At 53.4% G+C, this 17,334-nt stretch overlaps 1 protein-coding gene across 12 annotated transcripts in view; it reads left to right on the forward strand.

Annotated features, from left to right (window-relative positions):
• LOC140700313 (uncharacterized) overlaps nucleotides 1-17,334 on the forward strand; it is a 61,975-nt gene that overhangs the window by 16,196 nt on the left and 28,445 nt on the right. For 4 of the 12 annotated variants that reach the window (XM_072973698.1, XM_072973699.1, XM_072973700.1 and 1 more), the window contains exon 1: nucleotides 15,405-17,244. The exons of 3 other annotated variants lie outside the window; for them this stretch is intronic. In XM_072973698.1, the coding sequence (XP_072829799.1) occupies nucleotides 16,917-17,244 (328 nt within the window). In that variant the 5' untranslated portion in view covers nucleotides 15,405-16,916. Of the gene's footprint in view, nucleotides 1-6,873; nucleotides 7,557-8,047; nucleotides 9,427-9,506; nucleotides 9,647-15,404; nucleotides 17,245-17,334 lie in introns of those variants that run through there. 5 more of the 12 variants (XM_072973695.1, XM_072973696.1, XM_072973697.1 and 2 more) reach the window with 3 other exon arrangements.

The raw sequence follows: 17,334 nt of genomic DNA on the forward strand, positions 1-17,334 counted from the left end.
CTTTTATACTGAGACCACGGGCAGGGACCTGCCAGGTTCACGGGGGGCCGCAAGTCGGGGAAGGTTCTGGTGGGGCTCAGAGCTATGGTGGTTGTGTGGCTGGGGAGCCCCTGGTTACAGGGTGTCTGCACACCAATAGGAAGAAGGGTGAACGGGGGGCATTGGGGCCCCTCCACTCTGTTGAGGCGGCTTTGTTCTGAGGACTCTGGCAGGCCCGGCGTGGGGAGCTCAAGTTCGTGCTTTTACACCGGAGGTCGATGCGTCCAGCCCAGTTGTGTGGGGGCGACGAGGATGCACCTGCAGGGGAGGGTGGACGCTTCAGATGACCGGAGCCGGCTGCGGGGGCGGGGAATTGCCGGAGCTGGCCTGCTCAAGGCAGTTCTGGGCTCCGTGTTTCAATGGAGTTCTGTTTTTCCCAGGAACTGTTCTTACCTATAAAATAAGCCTGCACATGCGTGAGCGTGAAGGGTTGGGTGGTGATACGTTCTGTTAAAAAAAACAACGAAGGGGCGTGTGTGCCTGCAGTGGTTGGGGGTCCCAGGTTGGTACAATATTGTGCCAAATCAGTATTCCACCCGCTCAGGCCTCAGTTTCTCTGGTCTTTAAGGAGGTGTGGCATTTCTTGTTCTGTCTTCTCGGGTTGTGAGGATCACGTGAGACAGGGCTCAGAAATTTATGCGCCCCGTAAATCACAAACCGCATGCTCTCCACACACGAGACGCTGTCCTTATCACCTTAGCAAAAACCTGCACTAGGAGCCGTTGTTTTTGTTGAAAATGTTTAGCGACTCCCGTGGTACCTGGCACAGACTAAATGCTTGAGGTGCTTTTGTTGACTTGAACTATATCAAAACCCTCGGCGATGGTATAAGAAGGTGTGGGCCGAGCATGCTGAGAATTTGGACAAACTGCAGAGCATCCCTGCGTCTCCAAGGCCTTTGATCGTGATAACAAGTTGGTCCCCAACTTGGGGGATTGGATTTGGTGGTTTGGAGACCCTCCTCCTCCTGGCATGGATGCCGAGAGCCCTGAATGTTTATCCCAGGCTTCAAGGCTCTCTTTGCAGCCTCACCCAGCCTGGCTTGGGTAGGGATCTGCAGGGCCCAAACCCCGGCCCAGGCCACACAATTTGACCTCCTTTCCCGAGGGATCGGGTGCACGTGGCTTCCAAGAGGACAGCACACCTTGGCCCCGGGCCCTAGCCTCACTCCCCGAAGCTGGTCTTGCCATGTTTGTCCTAACAGGGCTGAATGAGGTCAGCTTGGTTTGCCATTCACAAAACATATATATATATATTTTTATTGCAGGGAAAGTTTTCTCTATCTGAGGTCAGTCTCATTATCTACAGCAGGTTATGTTTTCACTGGCTTTTGGTGTTTGCACACGTGTAATGAAAAAGGGAGGAACCTGAACAGAATACAGGTGAGGCCTGCCCTTTGTCTGGGCTTGAGGATCGCCACCAGGACCTCAAGTCGGCCCCAAGCCATAAGGGCAACAGAACTTGTATTTCTGTGCGCGCGCGCGCACACGCACACGCACACGCACACACACACACACACACACCCCCAGGATACCATCCTCGTGTTGCTAGCATTAATGTTCTAATATTAAAGTTTGAGGCACCCACAGGCTGTCTTAAAAGGCTCATTCAGCCTGCCTGCCTTGGAGCTATTTTATTTATAAGCCTTCTGTCACGTCAAAGAACTCTGTGTTTCTGGTAGACTGTGTTCGGGTGGTTGAGTGCTTTGGTTTTTGGCTACAGCTGGTGAATTTTTCCGAATCTGTAGATCCAGGTGTGCGTTGAGAAGTTTTTTCCCAACACAAGAAGTTTCCCAGTGAGCCTTGGAGTCCTCCTAGAAATTTCCGGCATTCTGTGTGTGAGAGACTGCCAGCTTCAGAGAAGCTGTGAGTGAGGGAAGGAGGTGGCGGGCTGCATCCACTGTCTCCCCTCAGACACGGAGGTGGGGAGAGACTCTTGTAGCACGTTTAGAATACAGGGCTGAAAAACTGGTTTATTGGTAAGATACTAGGAAAGGCACAAATCCTTGAACATCGTGGAAAGCCGAGCCCGGGAGTGAAAATGTCCGTCCACATCTCTCTTTATTTTCAAACCCATTTTAAAAATATGTATTCATCATATAAAAATTATACAGACTCCTATTTTCAAGGTTAATGTCACCCGTGGTCTGATTGCCTACATTACCACTTTCTTTTGGTTAAAAAAAAAAGAACTTCTTGTTCCTTTAAAATTAGGAATTACACCCAAAGTTGCTCTATAAATAGCAAGAAACAAAACAGAACAAAAGCATTGGCTTTCTTTTTCAGTATTTTTTTTTGCAGCCATTAAATATCTTGTCTTGCAGTGATAAATTTAGGTGAGACATTTTTTCACTTTTTGAAGCGAGGATGTATATGAAAAATCCAACCTTAACCCTAACTTTCTGCTAACCGGATCTGAAAGCTATGATATTTAGACATAGTCAGGAAAATGAAACTGTCATTATATATAACGCAAAGTACTTGCTTGTGTTGTGTGAAATCATGTTAGATTTTTAAAAAGTAAAATGGGAGTATTCCAATAAACAAGACCAGTGTGGTTGAATTTTAAACAATTTGTAACACCCGCACCCCTCAAAAAACCCCTCATTCGACATAGGTGCTTTTTGCAGGCAGCTTAAGTTTTGTTGCAATCATTTGAATGAAGTGATCTGTGAAATCTTGATTTTAAAGTAAGTTCCTGTTGTCCCTTGCAATTTAGCAGTGAACCATCTGAGCTCTAAATCAGGGTTTATTTCCTTTCTTTTTTTTCCTTTAGTCTAGAGGGCTTATAATTTACCTAACTTACTGAAGGGCTGTGTGGTTAAGAAATGGTACTAAAATTTTCAGTTCATCTGTGAGGAGGGAAAAAATTAACTTGCATTAGGATTTCAGCATTATTTAAAAATTAAAAAAATAAACATTTGACAGTTTTTAAAGTTTAAAATTGCTTTAAATTCTTAATAGCTAAATTCTCCTTAGATATAATGCAAAAAGAATAATGATTATTTCAGGCCCCTATAAAGGATTGATAAGATACAAAAAATACTTCAAAAAAATTGAGGCTTTTCAACTATGAAAGGAAGGTATCCGTTGGACATCAAGAGAGTGAAATTTTCAAATTTTCTGATGTCTTTTAATTTTCATGAAAATTCATCCCTGATTCTACTAGAAACTGTTCAAGTTCAAATTCTAATAGATCTTTAATTGCTAATAAAAATCACTATGAGTGGCACATTAATTCTTTAGAAAAATGTTAATTTCCCAATTTATGATTCCATTTTAGAAATTGCAGACTTGAGCAACCAAAATAAGCAAATTTAGCACCCATGTCTCTTTGATAGGTAATTTTGATTTTTAAAAAAATTTAGTCTGTACTGTGCTTTTTCTCATTCCTTTTACGAACCCAAGAATCTAGCGTTGGCATTTGATATATGTGTCTATAATCAGGGATATTGGCCCATCATCTTTAATTCCTATTTTCTGATTTGCATTGTTACTATGTTGGAATGGGGAATTTCACTGTAATTCCTCATCTATGAGGGGAAAAAATCCCATAGTAGCATGTATGTATTGCATATAGTATGTTCACGTATTTAGATATATGATCAAGCACGTTTATTGCACACTTCTGGTTGTTTTATGCATATCTTTTAATTGAAAAATAATAATAAACTCCTTAAAGAATGCTTTCAGGGTTAATAGATGGTGTTACATGCACAGGTAACATCATGGCAAGTGAAAGTATGGACTTCCAAAGTGTGTTAAATATGATAAAACAGCTGCTCACAGGTTTCTAACTGGACAGGTGATGGGTGTGGAGCTCTGCTGGTCCCTGGGCATGCTGCTGATCACTGTCAGCTGCCGGCGCGCTAAGACTGTTCTGTACATACATACATATATATATATTTTTTTCTTTTTTTTAAGAAAAGATATAGAAATTGTTCTGCTGGTATGCTTTTTTGGTGGGGACAGGGTGGCTCCTAATGCAGTCTCCTGCCCTGTGCTTTGTTCCTTACACATGCTTGTCCCATGGCCAGAGTTTCATTTCTGTTGCCAGTGAACTCACACCAAGTTTGACATAAGACTGAGTAAACTCAAGCAAAAGATTCTGAAAAATGCTTCATTATGTCTGGGAGGAAAGAATCCTTTCTCTGGATGCTTGAGAGTAAAAATGAACGCTTCATAAAGAGCAGCACAGGTTATTACGAAATAGATGTATCCAAACGGAATCCCAGACCTGCAAACTACTTGGAGACAAAGGCAGAAGGAAAAAAAAAATCATAAGCCTGGTTTGCCTTTGCACACAGTACCCAGCGCTTCTTAGAGGCTCTTCTAAAGAACACACTGTCTGGGGTGACTGAGGAAGTGGCATCCTACAAACTGGCAATCTGGGTTTTACTGGGCTGGCTTGAAAATCATCAGAGTCTTGGGTGGACAAGTTGAATGTTCAAAACCCAAGTGGAAATGTAAGTTTTCACTCACACTCATCCTGCTTGCTTTCATTAGATTAAATGCATCTGTTTACTAAGTCCTCGGAATGCTTTGGATACCGAAAATCTTAAAACTACTGAATGTTGCTAGGCTGAAAAAAGGGAAACTAAACTGAACTGCCCCGGCCTCATGAGGCTGGACTGCGGCCGAAGACGGAGCCGGGGCATAGCAGGAAGTGGCCAGCCACATTCCCATTAGGCAAATCTTGGAAGAAATCAGGAAAAAATAACTGTATAAGACTGATACTATAAACATCCTGGTATAGTGAGAGCCCTCCTTTTTCAAATATCTGACCGCGGGCATGGTGCGGCCCGCGGGCACACACCAAGTTCTTCCTCCAGGAAACTTGTCCATCGTAATATTCTTCAACAGCATAAACTTCCCAGGAATCCTTTCTGTTTATGTGAGCACTTTTAAAAATATTATTTACTTTAAATAATAAAATATGGTAACGAGTTGAAAAAAGACCTTAGAAAACCTGAAACCTGAAAAATACCCAATGGAGTTGCCCACGTGCTATTATTTTCCTCGCATAAAGCAGAATTTGATTTCTGAATTTGCAACCAAATTATATGTAAATCCTTGCCAAGTATAGAGAGGATAAAAAAGAATGTGTGTTCTCGAGTATTATCCTGACTCACCCAATTTCTTGTTTTACCAAATAAAAATTGAGAGGAGGAGAAAGGCATTAAATTAACTGATTACTGTGTGTGAGAGCAAGAAAAAAAATCAGCTAATAAAAACGTTAGCAAGCTGGTATGATTTCAGGTGAAAATTACAAAGTTAATATCCTGGCATTTAGTCATTGCCTTCAGTAATGATACAGTTGTCAAATTTGTATTTGTGCCAATGGAACAAAAGTTGTAAGTGGCATAATGGAAGATAATCTCTTTTTATGTGTGGCTTTTTAAATTCAATGTTTTAATCCACCCATTTAATCACAAAACATATATCACATTAGTTATAATATTTATAGTGTTTAGGAAAGTGATTATAAATAGATTGTAGGTGTGGTTGTTGGATGTGTTGGTTGTGGTATTTGTGTGTGTGTGTGTGTTTGTGAACGTATCTCAAAGGTATGAAGCATTCTAGAGTTCGCACTTGGGAATGTTTTATGTGAGAAAATTAACCATATATTTATTTTCAAAAATCCCCTTTTGGTCGTTACCGAGCTTGCTTATTATTTTGAAAAAAACAAGATTTGGTATTAAAAGTTCCTGGTACTTACAGAGTTTAGATTTCTGCCTTCAGCCCAGTCTCTACAGCATTTTTGTTGTTCTAGAGTCCCCAGGGCTGCTAAACCACAAAATGTCTTTAATATGTTTTTTATAAAGTAGTTGAACCATACCGTAAGAGGGGGAAGGGGGTACTTATCATGGCAGTTAGCGGTTGGGCCCTTCCTTGGTGTGGCCGGAGCAGGAGTGGGTGACAGCAGTATCTCTGGGGCTTTTGGAGACTGCCCTGCACATACTCATCTCGTGGGAACGTTTTCTCTTACTCCACACGTCCTAGTCAGGTCTGGGAATTGTAATAGTGAAGAAAATGATAAAGGACTGTGCTAGACCAGAGAGGCTGTTTTTCCCTGCGGGATTGTTAGAACGTGGGTGCTGCGTTCCCGAGTCTCAGGCTGCTGAGAACGTCCTTTTCTGAGGAAAGAAGAGGTGGACCCCCTTAGTCCTTGAAGCTGGGAGGGCCACCCTGGACCTTCCTCAAGGAAAGAGTGAAATCCACCCCACTGTGAAATCACCCCTGCTTGGGCTATCTCTGCTTGGTGTCCGCAGCTGTGGAAAGTGAAAGTTGGCCAGGATTTCAGTGAAAAGATTAACTGGAAAACGTGTCTATTCCACTTTCCAAAACTGAATTTTCTCATAAGAGAGAAAAAAAAGCTATCCCTAGAAAGAAGAGACCATGGTAAAATTCTAACCTACAGGGAAGTCGTTTTGGAAGAGTTCTTAATTGATCCTGGTTTTTCTTCCTTCCTTCCCCTCCAAGTCGTGTATGTCATACAGTGGTGGCAGTTACGTGTGTGTCTAGCACGATTCAAGGCCAAGGTCATGGGGGTCTAGGGAGTCTGCAAGGTGGGTGAGTGGGCCTCAGAGGCCCCAGCTGAGCTGCTCCAGCTGCCCCAGCCCAGCCTTGCCCCTGTGCCCAGGGCCCCCTGCCTGGGCAGTCCAATCCAATGTGGAATGGAGTTTCCTGGGAAGCAGGGCACACGAGGAACTTTTGAATTTACCAATGGCATAAAAAGTATATATATTTTTATGACAACGGGCAAGTTTCAATTGGTTGACAGAAATGGCGAGATGTGACGTCAAGGGACACTGGTTAGAATGCCAAGGCCGGCTTGTGTGTGGGGGGGTAGACAGGCACAGAGAGACACTGGGATGGGGCCCAGGAGGCCTCATTTCTCTCGGGCCCCTGACGCGGGCATCCGGGGACAACGAGGTCCATCTGGCTCTGAGCAAGGGCATGCCCAGGCAGGGGGATGGGGTCCCAGCAGAGTGACCCCATATCGGCGTCCCCAAGCGCCAGAAATCACTCAGGCGCTCCTGCCAAACAGGCAGAAAAAGCAGCTGCGGCCTTCTTGTCATTCTAACCAGTGTCCAGACTCTGGAGCCCGGCTGGTCGCGACCGCGGGAGAGGGCGCGGGAAGGAACCGCGCGACCGAGGGGCAGCAGTGTAGTCGTCCGGCTCCAAGACAGCAAAGCTGCGGCCTAGAACTTCTCCCCGCAGCTCCTGCGCCCTGGGCCGGTGTAGCAGGAAGTTGTTTCTGCGGTGAAGGAAGGGAGCGCGGTTGGAGCTGGGCAGCGGCTCCGGGCACAATGCCCCCGCCCATCCCACGCCTCCCCGGGCACCGTAAGGGCCTCCTCTCCGCCAGGCACCTTGCACCCCCCTATCTCTGGGCACAGTGCGCTGCCCCTTCTACTTCACCAGATCCCCTACACCACGCCACCGACGCTATTGGGCACCGCGCCTCTCCCGCAGCTGGGCGAACAGTGTCGGACGAGCAGCCGCGGGTTCCTCCTGGTGCGCGCCTTGCCCCGGGGGAAGCTTCCTGCCACCATCGACCCTAAGCCCTGTCCCGGAGCCTCGTCTTGCGCTCCACAGTGAACACCAGCCTTGCGGAGATGAGCCCGCCGACCTGCCCGCAGTCCGCGGCGCGCACGGTGCTGCGGCCAGGCCGGGGACCGTCGGTCCGCCCGGGGTCCCCAAGCCGGGCCCGAACGTGCGCGCGCGCGCCCCGCTGCCCGCAATCATGGCAGCCGTCGCCTCGGAGCGCAGCCGCCGAGCGCGCTCCGGCAGTCGCCTCGGTGCCAGGGCGGCGGGGGCGGGCCAGGGCCGGGGCGTGCGGACCCCAAGGCGAGAAGCAGAAGGCGGACGAGTCCCTGCGGCGCAGTGCCCCCTGCCCAGCGCGGGCAGGCGGGCGGGACCGCGCGGGCGGGGAGCGCCTGGGGCGGCGTGCCCGCGGGGGCGCGCACGCGGGGCTGCGGGGCGAGGCGCGGGGCCCGGGCGGCGAATCCGCTGCTCGCGCCGCCAGCCCCGCCCGCGCGCGCCGGCCCCCGGAGGAGGGTGCGCGGCGGAGGGGGGAGCCGGGGAGGGGCCGCGCCCGGTCCTCGCCCGCAGCGGGCACGGCCGGGGGCTCCGGGAGGCCTCGTTGGTATTCTGGGCACAGCCGAAGCCCTGACCTCCCCGCGGAACAGGGGCGCCCGGGAGCGCGGCACGGCCGCCGCCCCCGGGCGGTCTCCCCGGGCTGTGGGGCCGTAGGCGCCTTGCTCCCCCCACCCATCCCCTCCTCTCCAGGTCCCCCGTACCCCCTCCCCCGCCCTGATCCGGCGGCGAAGGGGTGGGCAGGGAAACGCGCTCTCTGGGACAGGTGCCAACTCCGAGACAAAAGACATAAAATAGGCGGCAACGGGGGAAGCGCGGCCGGCGCGCTCGGGCGGGGACGGAGGCGCCGCGGGGGCCGCATCCTCGGTGCCGACCGGGGAAAGTTTGGGAAGTCGCCGCGGCGGCTTCGCAGCGGCGGGGGACACACGGGCCAGGCCGCCCTCCGCGCCGCGCTTGCCCTCTCCGCGCCGCTGCTGAATAATTCATGGCGCGGTCGCCGGCCATTAGCATGCACCGGGCGCGCGGCGCGTCTGTGCCCAGCTGCCGCCGCCGCCGCATTCGGCGCCCTGGCCGCGGTAGATGAGCGGCCGCGCGGAGGCCGGGCCCGCGCTGTCCCCGCGCTCGCCCTCCGGTCCGCCTGCCCGGAGGCTCCCATTGTGCCCCGGGCCCGCGCCGCTCGGCCGTCCTGTGACTGCCCGCACCCCGCAGCGCGCCCGACGGCCGGGCGCTGGAAGTTCGGCCCCCGGGCACCCGCCCGCCCGCCCTGGGATGCACGTGAACTTGGAGAAAGTCGCGGGGCGCGCCAGCGCGGACCTCCGCGGCAGGGCGTGGGCGCCCCCGGCCCGGCGCGCTTTCGTTTTCGTCCCGGACAAAGGTCCTTCGCGTTGCAGGTCACGGACGTGGAGACCGTGTACTGCGGGGTACTCTTCGGGGAAGTCCAGTTGTTCAAGACAGGGAAGCCGGAGCCGGGAGGAGAGGAGCAGCGCGGTCCGATGCTCGGTGCGGGACCAGGGAAGTGGGGCCTGGCCGTGCGCTTCGCCCGCGCGGTCCCGGAGCTGTCCGGCCCTGTGAAGAGTTGCGGGAGATGGCATCGCTTTGCTCTCTGCCCTTCCGACGGGTGAAGGAGAGAATCATCCGGAACTCAGGACTCAGACCGAGGGCCTGTGCAGCCGTGGGCACGACAGCGCAGCGCTGGCCGCGTCCGGGCGGGCGCGTCCCTCCGGCAAGGGCAGAGCAGCCGACCAGCGCGCCAAAGCCTCGGTCGGGTTCAAGTCGACTCTTGGGGACGGTAAGTGGATTTCTCACTTTCGCTACTTAGTGAATATTTAAATACTAATGAAGAGATTTCTAAGAAGACCCCTTCTGTAGGGCAGGCCTTCCACAGACGAGGGGACACGGGAAGGAGGTTGTTCTTGAACCTGAAGCCGCACCAGCAGCTTGCAAGAACTCCAGGGCCGGCATGAAAATTCTGCAACTTGAAATTTGTGAAATACAGCTTCTGATCTCAGGTGTGCAGGCCGTTTGCCAGGGAGAATTATGTTGAACACGTAAAACGGCGTCCGCAGGCATCTTAAAAAGAACAGAAAGAAAAGAGCAAGCATCTGTTTTTAGATTAGATGTTTGGAAGGGTTATTTGGAAGCTACAGTCATTTCTTGAAAAATTGAAATCTTTCATTCATTTCCTAAACCAGCAGCGACTTTTTTTTCCTGCTGGTCAGGCGTTCATGAAGAGCTGGCTTAGGGCGGCCCTGGGTCAGGCATTGGCCGGATGGGCCGGTGGAGTGAAAGGCCTGTGTGTGGAAGCTGGTGTTTATGGTGGCATAAAACGAAAAGCAACTCATAACTTTTCATAATAAATCCCCCTTTATAGGTGGCTCACACACAGGCCCAGCCGGCAGCCCTGGGGAATTTGTGGGGAGCAGAGAGGGGCAGGGGGGAAGGAATGCACGTTTGCCATAATTACGGGGTTTTAAAGTAACACTGAAATTAATTTCTTCAAAGTTGGGCCTTAGAGGCCAGGGCAGTCTCTGTAGGCCAGCACCACTTTCGTTTTATTTTGGGTTGTCGATTCTAGCTATTGGGGATTTTTAAAATGCAGGTTTGTACTTGCATGTACCTATCCCCTTAAAATGAAACCCATAAGTCGGGGGGGAGGTTAAGCCCCCTTTTTAATATTACTGTATCGCAGGTGTGATTTCCCCTTTACTCACCTCCATCTGATTGATGTGGTTTGGATAACCTAGCTGGATGCTCTGACCACAAAATAATGGGGGGGCCCTGTTTCCAGACACCCCAGAGCTGTGAGCTGGCACTTGGAGGCCATGTTTCCGGGAACGTGGACAGAGGCCTGAGTGGCCCAGGCCTGCCTCACGCCTCCCTTTCCCTGGGCTGCCTGGTGTCTAGATCTGAGGGGAGAACCATTTCAATAAGGTCTTGCCCACCTGGCACCGAGGCTGAAAGTTTGCTTTGTACTGCAGAGCTGTCTTCGCCATCTTTTTCGCTAGGCCGTCATACGCCCCCAGTCCCCCGTTTTGAATTTGTATTTATGACTTTTGTCAGAGGCAGTTGGCAGACATGAAACCTGGGGTGGGACATTCAGGAGTGATCTTAGAAACCGGGGGGCGCAGCTGCCAAGGCGTGCCACTCCAGCCTGGAGCCGCTGTTTGCCTGGCGTTGGCGGTGATGGGTTTCCTAATTATAAAAATGCCCAAGTTCCATCAAGCCTTGTCTGTAAAATGCGGGAGACACCTTCCCAGGTCCACAGATGACCTGTAGCATGCTGCATGGGGCGCAGGGTGGTGTGGCATTATCCTTGGGCTGTTGGGTAACCCCCGGGATTAAAACAGACCCTGAAACAAGGGGCATCAGTTGCTCCCTCTCCACAGGCCTATGGGCCAGACACTGGGAGCAGGGAAGGGCCTGAGCATCTGAGGAAGCCCCCCTAGGGCCACCTGGAGGGGGGTGCTAGTCATCAAAGCTCTGGAGGCCCACCTCCTGCCCCAAGGGTGCCCCTGGCACAGGGGACATGATAGGGCTGAGAGTCCATGGCAGACAGTGGGCCCTGCCCACAGGCAGAGGCCCTGCCTTTGTCCTTGTCCTTAGAGCCAGCCCATTTCCACTGGAGACTCCCCATGGAGACTCGGGTCCTACTAGGGTTGTCTTCCTGCATTGGGATGTCTCATCTGGGCAAAATTTATTTTTGAGGACACGCACATGAGAGACGAGGTTCTGAAAATGAAACTGGCACCTGTCTGTTTTTTATCACTCTGGATTTAATAGGAAGAATGTGTTAAGTGGGGGCCAGGGCCTTATGGACCGTGGCGGGCTGGCGGGAGGATGGCCCTGGTGTTCCTGTTTTCTGTTTTAAACCAGAACCAACCCCAGGGAGGGCCCTGGCCTGTACTGAGGCTTCACCATGCCCACCCTCTGGCCACTGGAGGCCCCAGGTCCCAGCCTCGGCGTCTCCGGGATGCTGGGGAGGCCAGCAGCTCAGCGCAGGCCGTCTGTGGTGATGAGGCCCCCACCGTGCCCGGGTCTATATGCTGCCTGAACACGTGCAGATGGCATTTTGCTTCGCTCAGAGGGAACAGCAGGGAGTTCTGCGGCCAGGTTCCCTTGAGTACCTGTGGTTTGCACCTCGCTGGGGCCGATCTCACGGGCTTGCATCCTCAGATGGGCGCTGGGGCCTGCTTCACACTGGTGTGGCAGGCAGCCTGTGGGGCCAGGGGAGGGGTAAAGGGCTTTGCCCACCCTGACGGGCACCCTGCGTGGGTGGGTGCTCCTTGGTGTCCAGGGAAATGGACATGTGCCCCCAGGGAGGGGCAGTGCTCAGGAAGGAGAGGAGGCCCCACAGGCCAGGCAGGCAGACATTTTAAAACCATCACACTTGGCTGATGTTGGGCTGGGAGGGTGTATTTGCATGTTTGGGGAGGATAGAGACTACCCTTGCAGAATTCCCATAAAGCCAGGGTGTCCTAGCTCACATCTGGCGGCTCCGATCCAGTCCCTGCCCCTAGCTTGCCATGTGGCCTTGGACAAGGCACATTACCTCCCTGGAGTGTACCCCAGGCTCTAGAGCAGGAATCATAATTCCGACCTCAGAGGGCCATTGGGAAGGTTCAGACGACGTTAATTCCACAAACCATGGTTCCTGGCACGTGGCGGGGACGCCGTAAATGGCTGTCACTGTAATTGTTTTTGTTGTAAATGGTAATCGCCATTTTTATTGCTAATTATTATTATATTTTAAAGTTTTTAAGAAACAGAGAGCCCAGTTTTGGTTTCACTAGACAGGACACCTGGGAGTTAACCTCCTCCTCCTTCCTCCACCCAGGTGGTAGCGAAAGTGAACCTTGGTATTTTCAAGGCAGATTGTCAGGAGCTTGCAAAGCCTGGGCCTTCCTTGTCACTTGGCTGAGAAGCGCTGGGTCCCCTTGGGGTCCCAGGACATGCTCATGGAGGAGAAACACCTTTTAGAAATGGGCCCTCCCCTAGAATGGCACTTGAGCTCACCTGGGTGCTGGCCCCTGGGAGTCTGACCAGGGAAAGACCAGGGCTTGGGGGTCCAGAGTGGCCACGCCAGCCACGGTGTCCTTGTCCGCAACGCGGGTGGCAGTTTGGTGGGAGGAATTTTCACCACTCTGACAAGCTAATTGTTTTTTTGGCCCCATACAAGCGTGCGTTTACCAAAACGCTTGCTTTGGGAGAATTTTATCTCTTAGCTGATCATCCAGGAAGACTCAGCAAGATTGCCCTTTCTCAAAACATCTTGTTGGAACAAGAAAGAACCCCAGATGGCATTGGCCATGCCTTCTGATGTTATGGAGCCGAGGAGGGAGAAAAAGCAACAATTGTCTCTGAGCAAAGACAATGGACCTTTTATATGAAATATTTATTTTCGGGGCCGACCAGTGTCCCGTTGGCTGGGACCGCAGATCACCAGTGTCTGGGCATCCCGGGCCCTGAGGACTCGGTCAGGGACGAGATTTACAGAAAAGGAAAAAAGAAAGTCCCCTGACCTGCGGTTCTTGGGAGATTTCGGTGGCAATGTCTGGCTTTCTTTATCGAGTGGAGTTTAAACTTTCGCGAGTTTATTTTTTCTTCCTCTGTGACTTCTTTTGAAGGGCCGCAGGGGCGTGTTGGCAAGCACCGTAAACGTAGCCGGGCTTCAGATCGTGGGTTGCGCGGGCCCCCCCTCCGGCCAGGCCCAGTCGGCCTTTGTCTGCTGGAGGGTCGCAGAATGGAGGTGAGGGAAACTGGGACTAAGAGGAAGGGTCTGTCCCCAGGGCGTCGAGGGGAAGCCACAAGAGCAAATTCAGATAGTATTTGTAGTTCTCTGGTGTCCTTTACTCCTCCCCAAAACCCCTTCTTCCGTGAACTTGGGTTTGGCCAGCAGGTTATCAGAGAATCTGGCCTGGCTTGGCAGTGCCTCACATAGGCCCTCAAACACCGACGTCCCCGGCTGGGCAAACTGGGCCCAGATTTCACGCTGGATGGACGTTTTCTGAACTGATAGAATGAGCAGAATTTTACTCCAAGGCCTCCTCGCTAGCCAGCTCCCTCTTCCCCGCTCTGCAGCTGCGGGCAGTGCCGGAGCTGCCGACCCCACGTCTTCCTCCTCCAGTCCCAGATGTGGCGCAGCCGGCAAGGCACCCTGGGAAGCCAGGCCCGGATCCCAGGCTCACGCCAGGAACCCCGGGAGGAACTGATCAGGCTGGGCTTGCAATGGGAACATCAGGGAACCAGTCCCAGTGTTGGGAGAACGTTGGGAAGGCCGTGGTGGACAGTTGGCCCCAGACGCCCACCAATGTCTGGCTGGTGGAGGACAGAGGAGGGAGTGGCCCTGATCAGGGTGGGTGATAAGGGACCCCTCCCTGCCAAGCCTCCCCTTTATCCAAAAGACTTTTGGCAAATTGTAATACCTGACTTGCAAAGGTTTTGTTTTTAAAATTGCTGTTGCATTGTTTTTTTTTTAATCCTGGAACCTCTTAGCTGTGGTCTGTTTCACCTTCTGCATTAACTGCCCCCCCAAATGCTATGAAGAGAGCCCTGTTTGCGGGGAGTGGGGTAACCATGACAGCCTCCGAGTCCACGCGTAGAATGAGTAAAATTGAAATGGAAAAGACCGAAATCTCACATCATGAGGCAGAACTATCCTAAAACATAAGCTTTTATTTACTTTTTTTTTTTTTTTTGGAGAGGGGTTTCAAAAGTAAAATGCCGCACAGTCTTACTGTGACATTTTGGATGGGAAACGTGTGTTTGAGTCCGGATTCAGGAGTCTTGCCTTTAGGGACAGCGGCTCAGAACCGCGTGGATGTATAAATCGAGCGCCTCAGCAAACGGAAGGGCTCACTGTTTAACCAGCGCCTGAGAGGTTTTCCGAGCAGTGGTGTTACCAGTAGAGGCGTTGGTTACTGTCGCCAAATGAGATTGGTAGTTGTGGTTGGAAAAGGTGTGCATGGGACGTACAAAGGAAGTGCCAAATTTTCTTTTCTTCCTTTTTTTTAGGAGTGACAGAATTTTCCCTTAAGATAAAAAAAGAGTGTTGTCCCGATGCTTTTGGTTTCTAACGCCAGGGCTGGGTTCTTCTGTGAATTGCCTTTCCTTAATTCTAAGATTGCAGATGGTAGGAAGAGCATTTAGCTGAAATATTTACCTGCTGATTCCTGGCTCTTAAATCTAGATTCGCCTTTCATGTGTTTAAGAGCGATATTTACATTCAAATCAGCCTTTTATAATTACATTTTAAATTATAATGAAATGATGGGGCCGGGATTCAGTCTTCCATGGGTTTAAACAGTAAGACACCAGCCTAGTCTAGGCTCCCGAGCAGGCATGAGCAGGCATCCGACATGCAGATACTGGCCTGCAGGGCCCCTTGGGTGTCCTGAGCATGCCAGGGTCCGTGCGTGTTACCTGCAGGGCCCTCCCTGCCCTGCCTGGAGGAGAAGGGCTCGTGGATGGAGATTCTGGCCCCGGCACAGTGGCGATGCTGCCGAACATGACAGGACACCGTTCATTCTATCTGAGAAGGGCCTGGTTGAGGCCTGGCTGCCCCGCCGCCCTGGCTGATGTGTTGTATCCCCAGCCCCACGCCCGCCCTCAGGCTGGGGGTGGAGGGCACTCTCTCCTGGGCAGCCAGCTGGGCACAGCAGCGGCCACTTCTGGTGGTGATGATACTGGGGGGGCATGCCCACCTCCTCCTGCAGCTGTAACTCAGCTTCTGCCTCATCTCCCCTGTCAGGGTGGCCCCCAAATGGCTCCGCAGTTTTCAGTGGCTTCCCCTACAGAGCATGGGGGACCCTCTCCTCCCGGGGCCGGGCTGTTGGCAGCTGGGCCAAGCTGTTCCTGGAATTGAATTCCCGGTGTTCCTGGTCGGGCGCGTGGCATCGGAATCCTACCTGCTTTGTCTCTGGCATCAGCTGGAGAGCTAGTCACATGGCCGTGTGCGTGAGACCAGAGCCGAGGACAGAGGGCTCCTCCCGGGTGCTTCCTTCCCGCTCACTCACTCCCCCCGCCCCCTTCGCTTTGGTCATGGCGGTCTCTGAGCAGGCATAAAGCAGTATTCAAGTAAAACGTGCTCCAGGCAGTGGGGGAGCTCCCATCCATGGATGCGGAGGTGTCCAGGTACCCCAATACCTCCAATCATTACAGACAGGAAGGACCATGAGCCGGGGCCCGTGTGTGAACTCTGGCCGTGGTGGCCCAGCCTTGGTCACTCCACGCCATCTCTTCTACTCCCAGAGCTGGCCCTGCCTGCCCGGGGGCCCTGCCCACATTCACACCCTTGTGGCTCACCCTGCGCAGGTCAGTGGTCATCGCCTCAGCTCCTGGCCACAGAAAACGCCGAAGGAAAGACCTGGGCAAACAGGTTGGCCGTGTGGCCGTGGCTCAGTGCCCTCAGGAAAAGGCCGGGAGTCTGATAAATCTCCAACTAAAAATGCCCACGTTGAACCTCAAGGCCACTGACCCAGGTCAGAGGGCTGGAGCTCCCGTCCAGCACAGGTCACCGTTCCTCCCCGTGGTGGGGATTTGCCATGGTGAAACTGGTGGATCTGTGATGACTGGAAGGGGTGTGGTGACCTGCCTGGAGCCTGAACTGAAGTCCTTGCCACGGCCTGGCTGTGTGCATTTTTCATTGTGTCATCACAGCAGCCCCAAGCGGTAGGAGCCGTGATCCCTATGGATGGGGAAACTGTAGACAGATGGGGAAACTGAGGCTGGGTTGGGTGGCGTGGCTTGCTGAGGGTTGGGTGGCTGGTCAGACACAGGGCTGGGTTCCAAGGGGCGGCCCGGCTCTCAGCCTGAATGGTACGGCCTCCTGAGGTGTCGGCTAGAGTGGGCTTGCGCTGGGGGCCGGGACCAGTGAGGTGGGGGCCCTCGGCCCTGGGGTGCTGGCCGCTGCCTGCCCCTCGGGCGGGCGCAGCGTGGGAACAATGTGGCCTCTATCCCGGGAGCAGCCCGGCCAGGCAGGCCGCCCGCAACATGGCGCCCAGGGCCGCGCCGCCTGTCCACGGGGAGGGCTGGCGCCTGGGCCCGGCCCGGCTCCCGGCGTCCTCCTCGGGCTGGCCGCTGAGTGGCCAGACGCTCCTGCTGCCTCGTCCCTCCCACTCGGCCGCCCCCCTCCCCGGTGGTGGGTTTGGGGGTCCGGCCCACCCGCCTCTGCCACGTCTGCCATCCTCCCGGCACCCATGAGCATCTTTCAAAAATTCCCGGTGGGCGGGGCCGAGCCGCAGCGGCCGCCTCTGGCCCCCCCTCCCGGGCAGCCAGTGCCAGATGAGAGCAGGAGACAAAAGTAGCATTTTCCTCGTCCTCCTGGGCTGGCAGCAGGGCCTCCCCAGCGCCACTTGGCTCCTGGCAGCCCTGCCTCCGGGTACCGGGGTGGCCGAGGCCCAGGCCGCGCCGGCCAGGACCCAGGGACTGGCGGCCGGTGGTGGCCACAGATCAGGCGCCCGAGGGCCTGTCGGACGGGGGCTGGCACCTGGGGACGGCCTGCTGGCCAGCGGGACCTGCCCTCCTCTGCTTGCGCCGGTGACCAGCCGGGCGAGGGACCCGGTTTTCACTGCCTTGCTTTTGCGGAGCTCCCCATCCTCCTGCGCCCGGGGTAAGTCTCCTTCTTCCCGTCTCTCATGCTGGAGACGAGCCGGGGGCTCTGCCATCTTGTACTCATGCCTGTTACGTGTCCTCCCCTCTA

This window comes from Vicugna pacos, chromosome 12 (genome assembly GCF_048564905.1).
Source record: "Vicugna pacos chromosome 12, VicPac4, whole genome shotgun sequence".
Lineage (NCBI taxonomy): Eukaryota > Metazoa > Chordata > Mammalia > Artiodactyla > Camelidae > Vicugna > Vicugna pacos.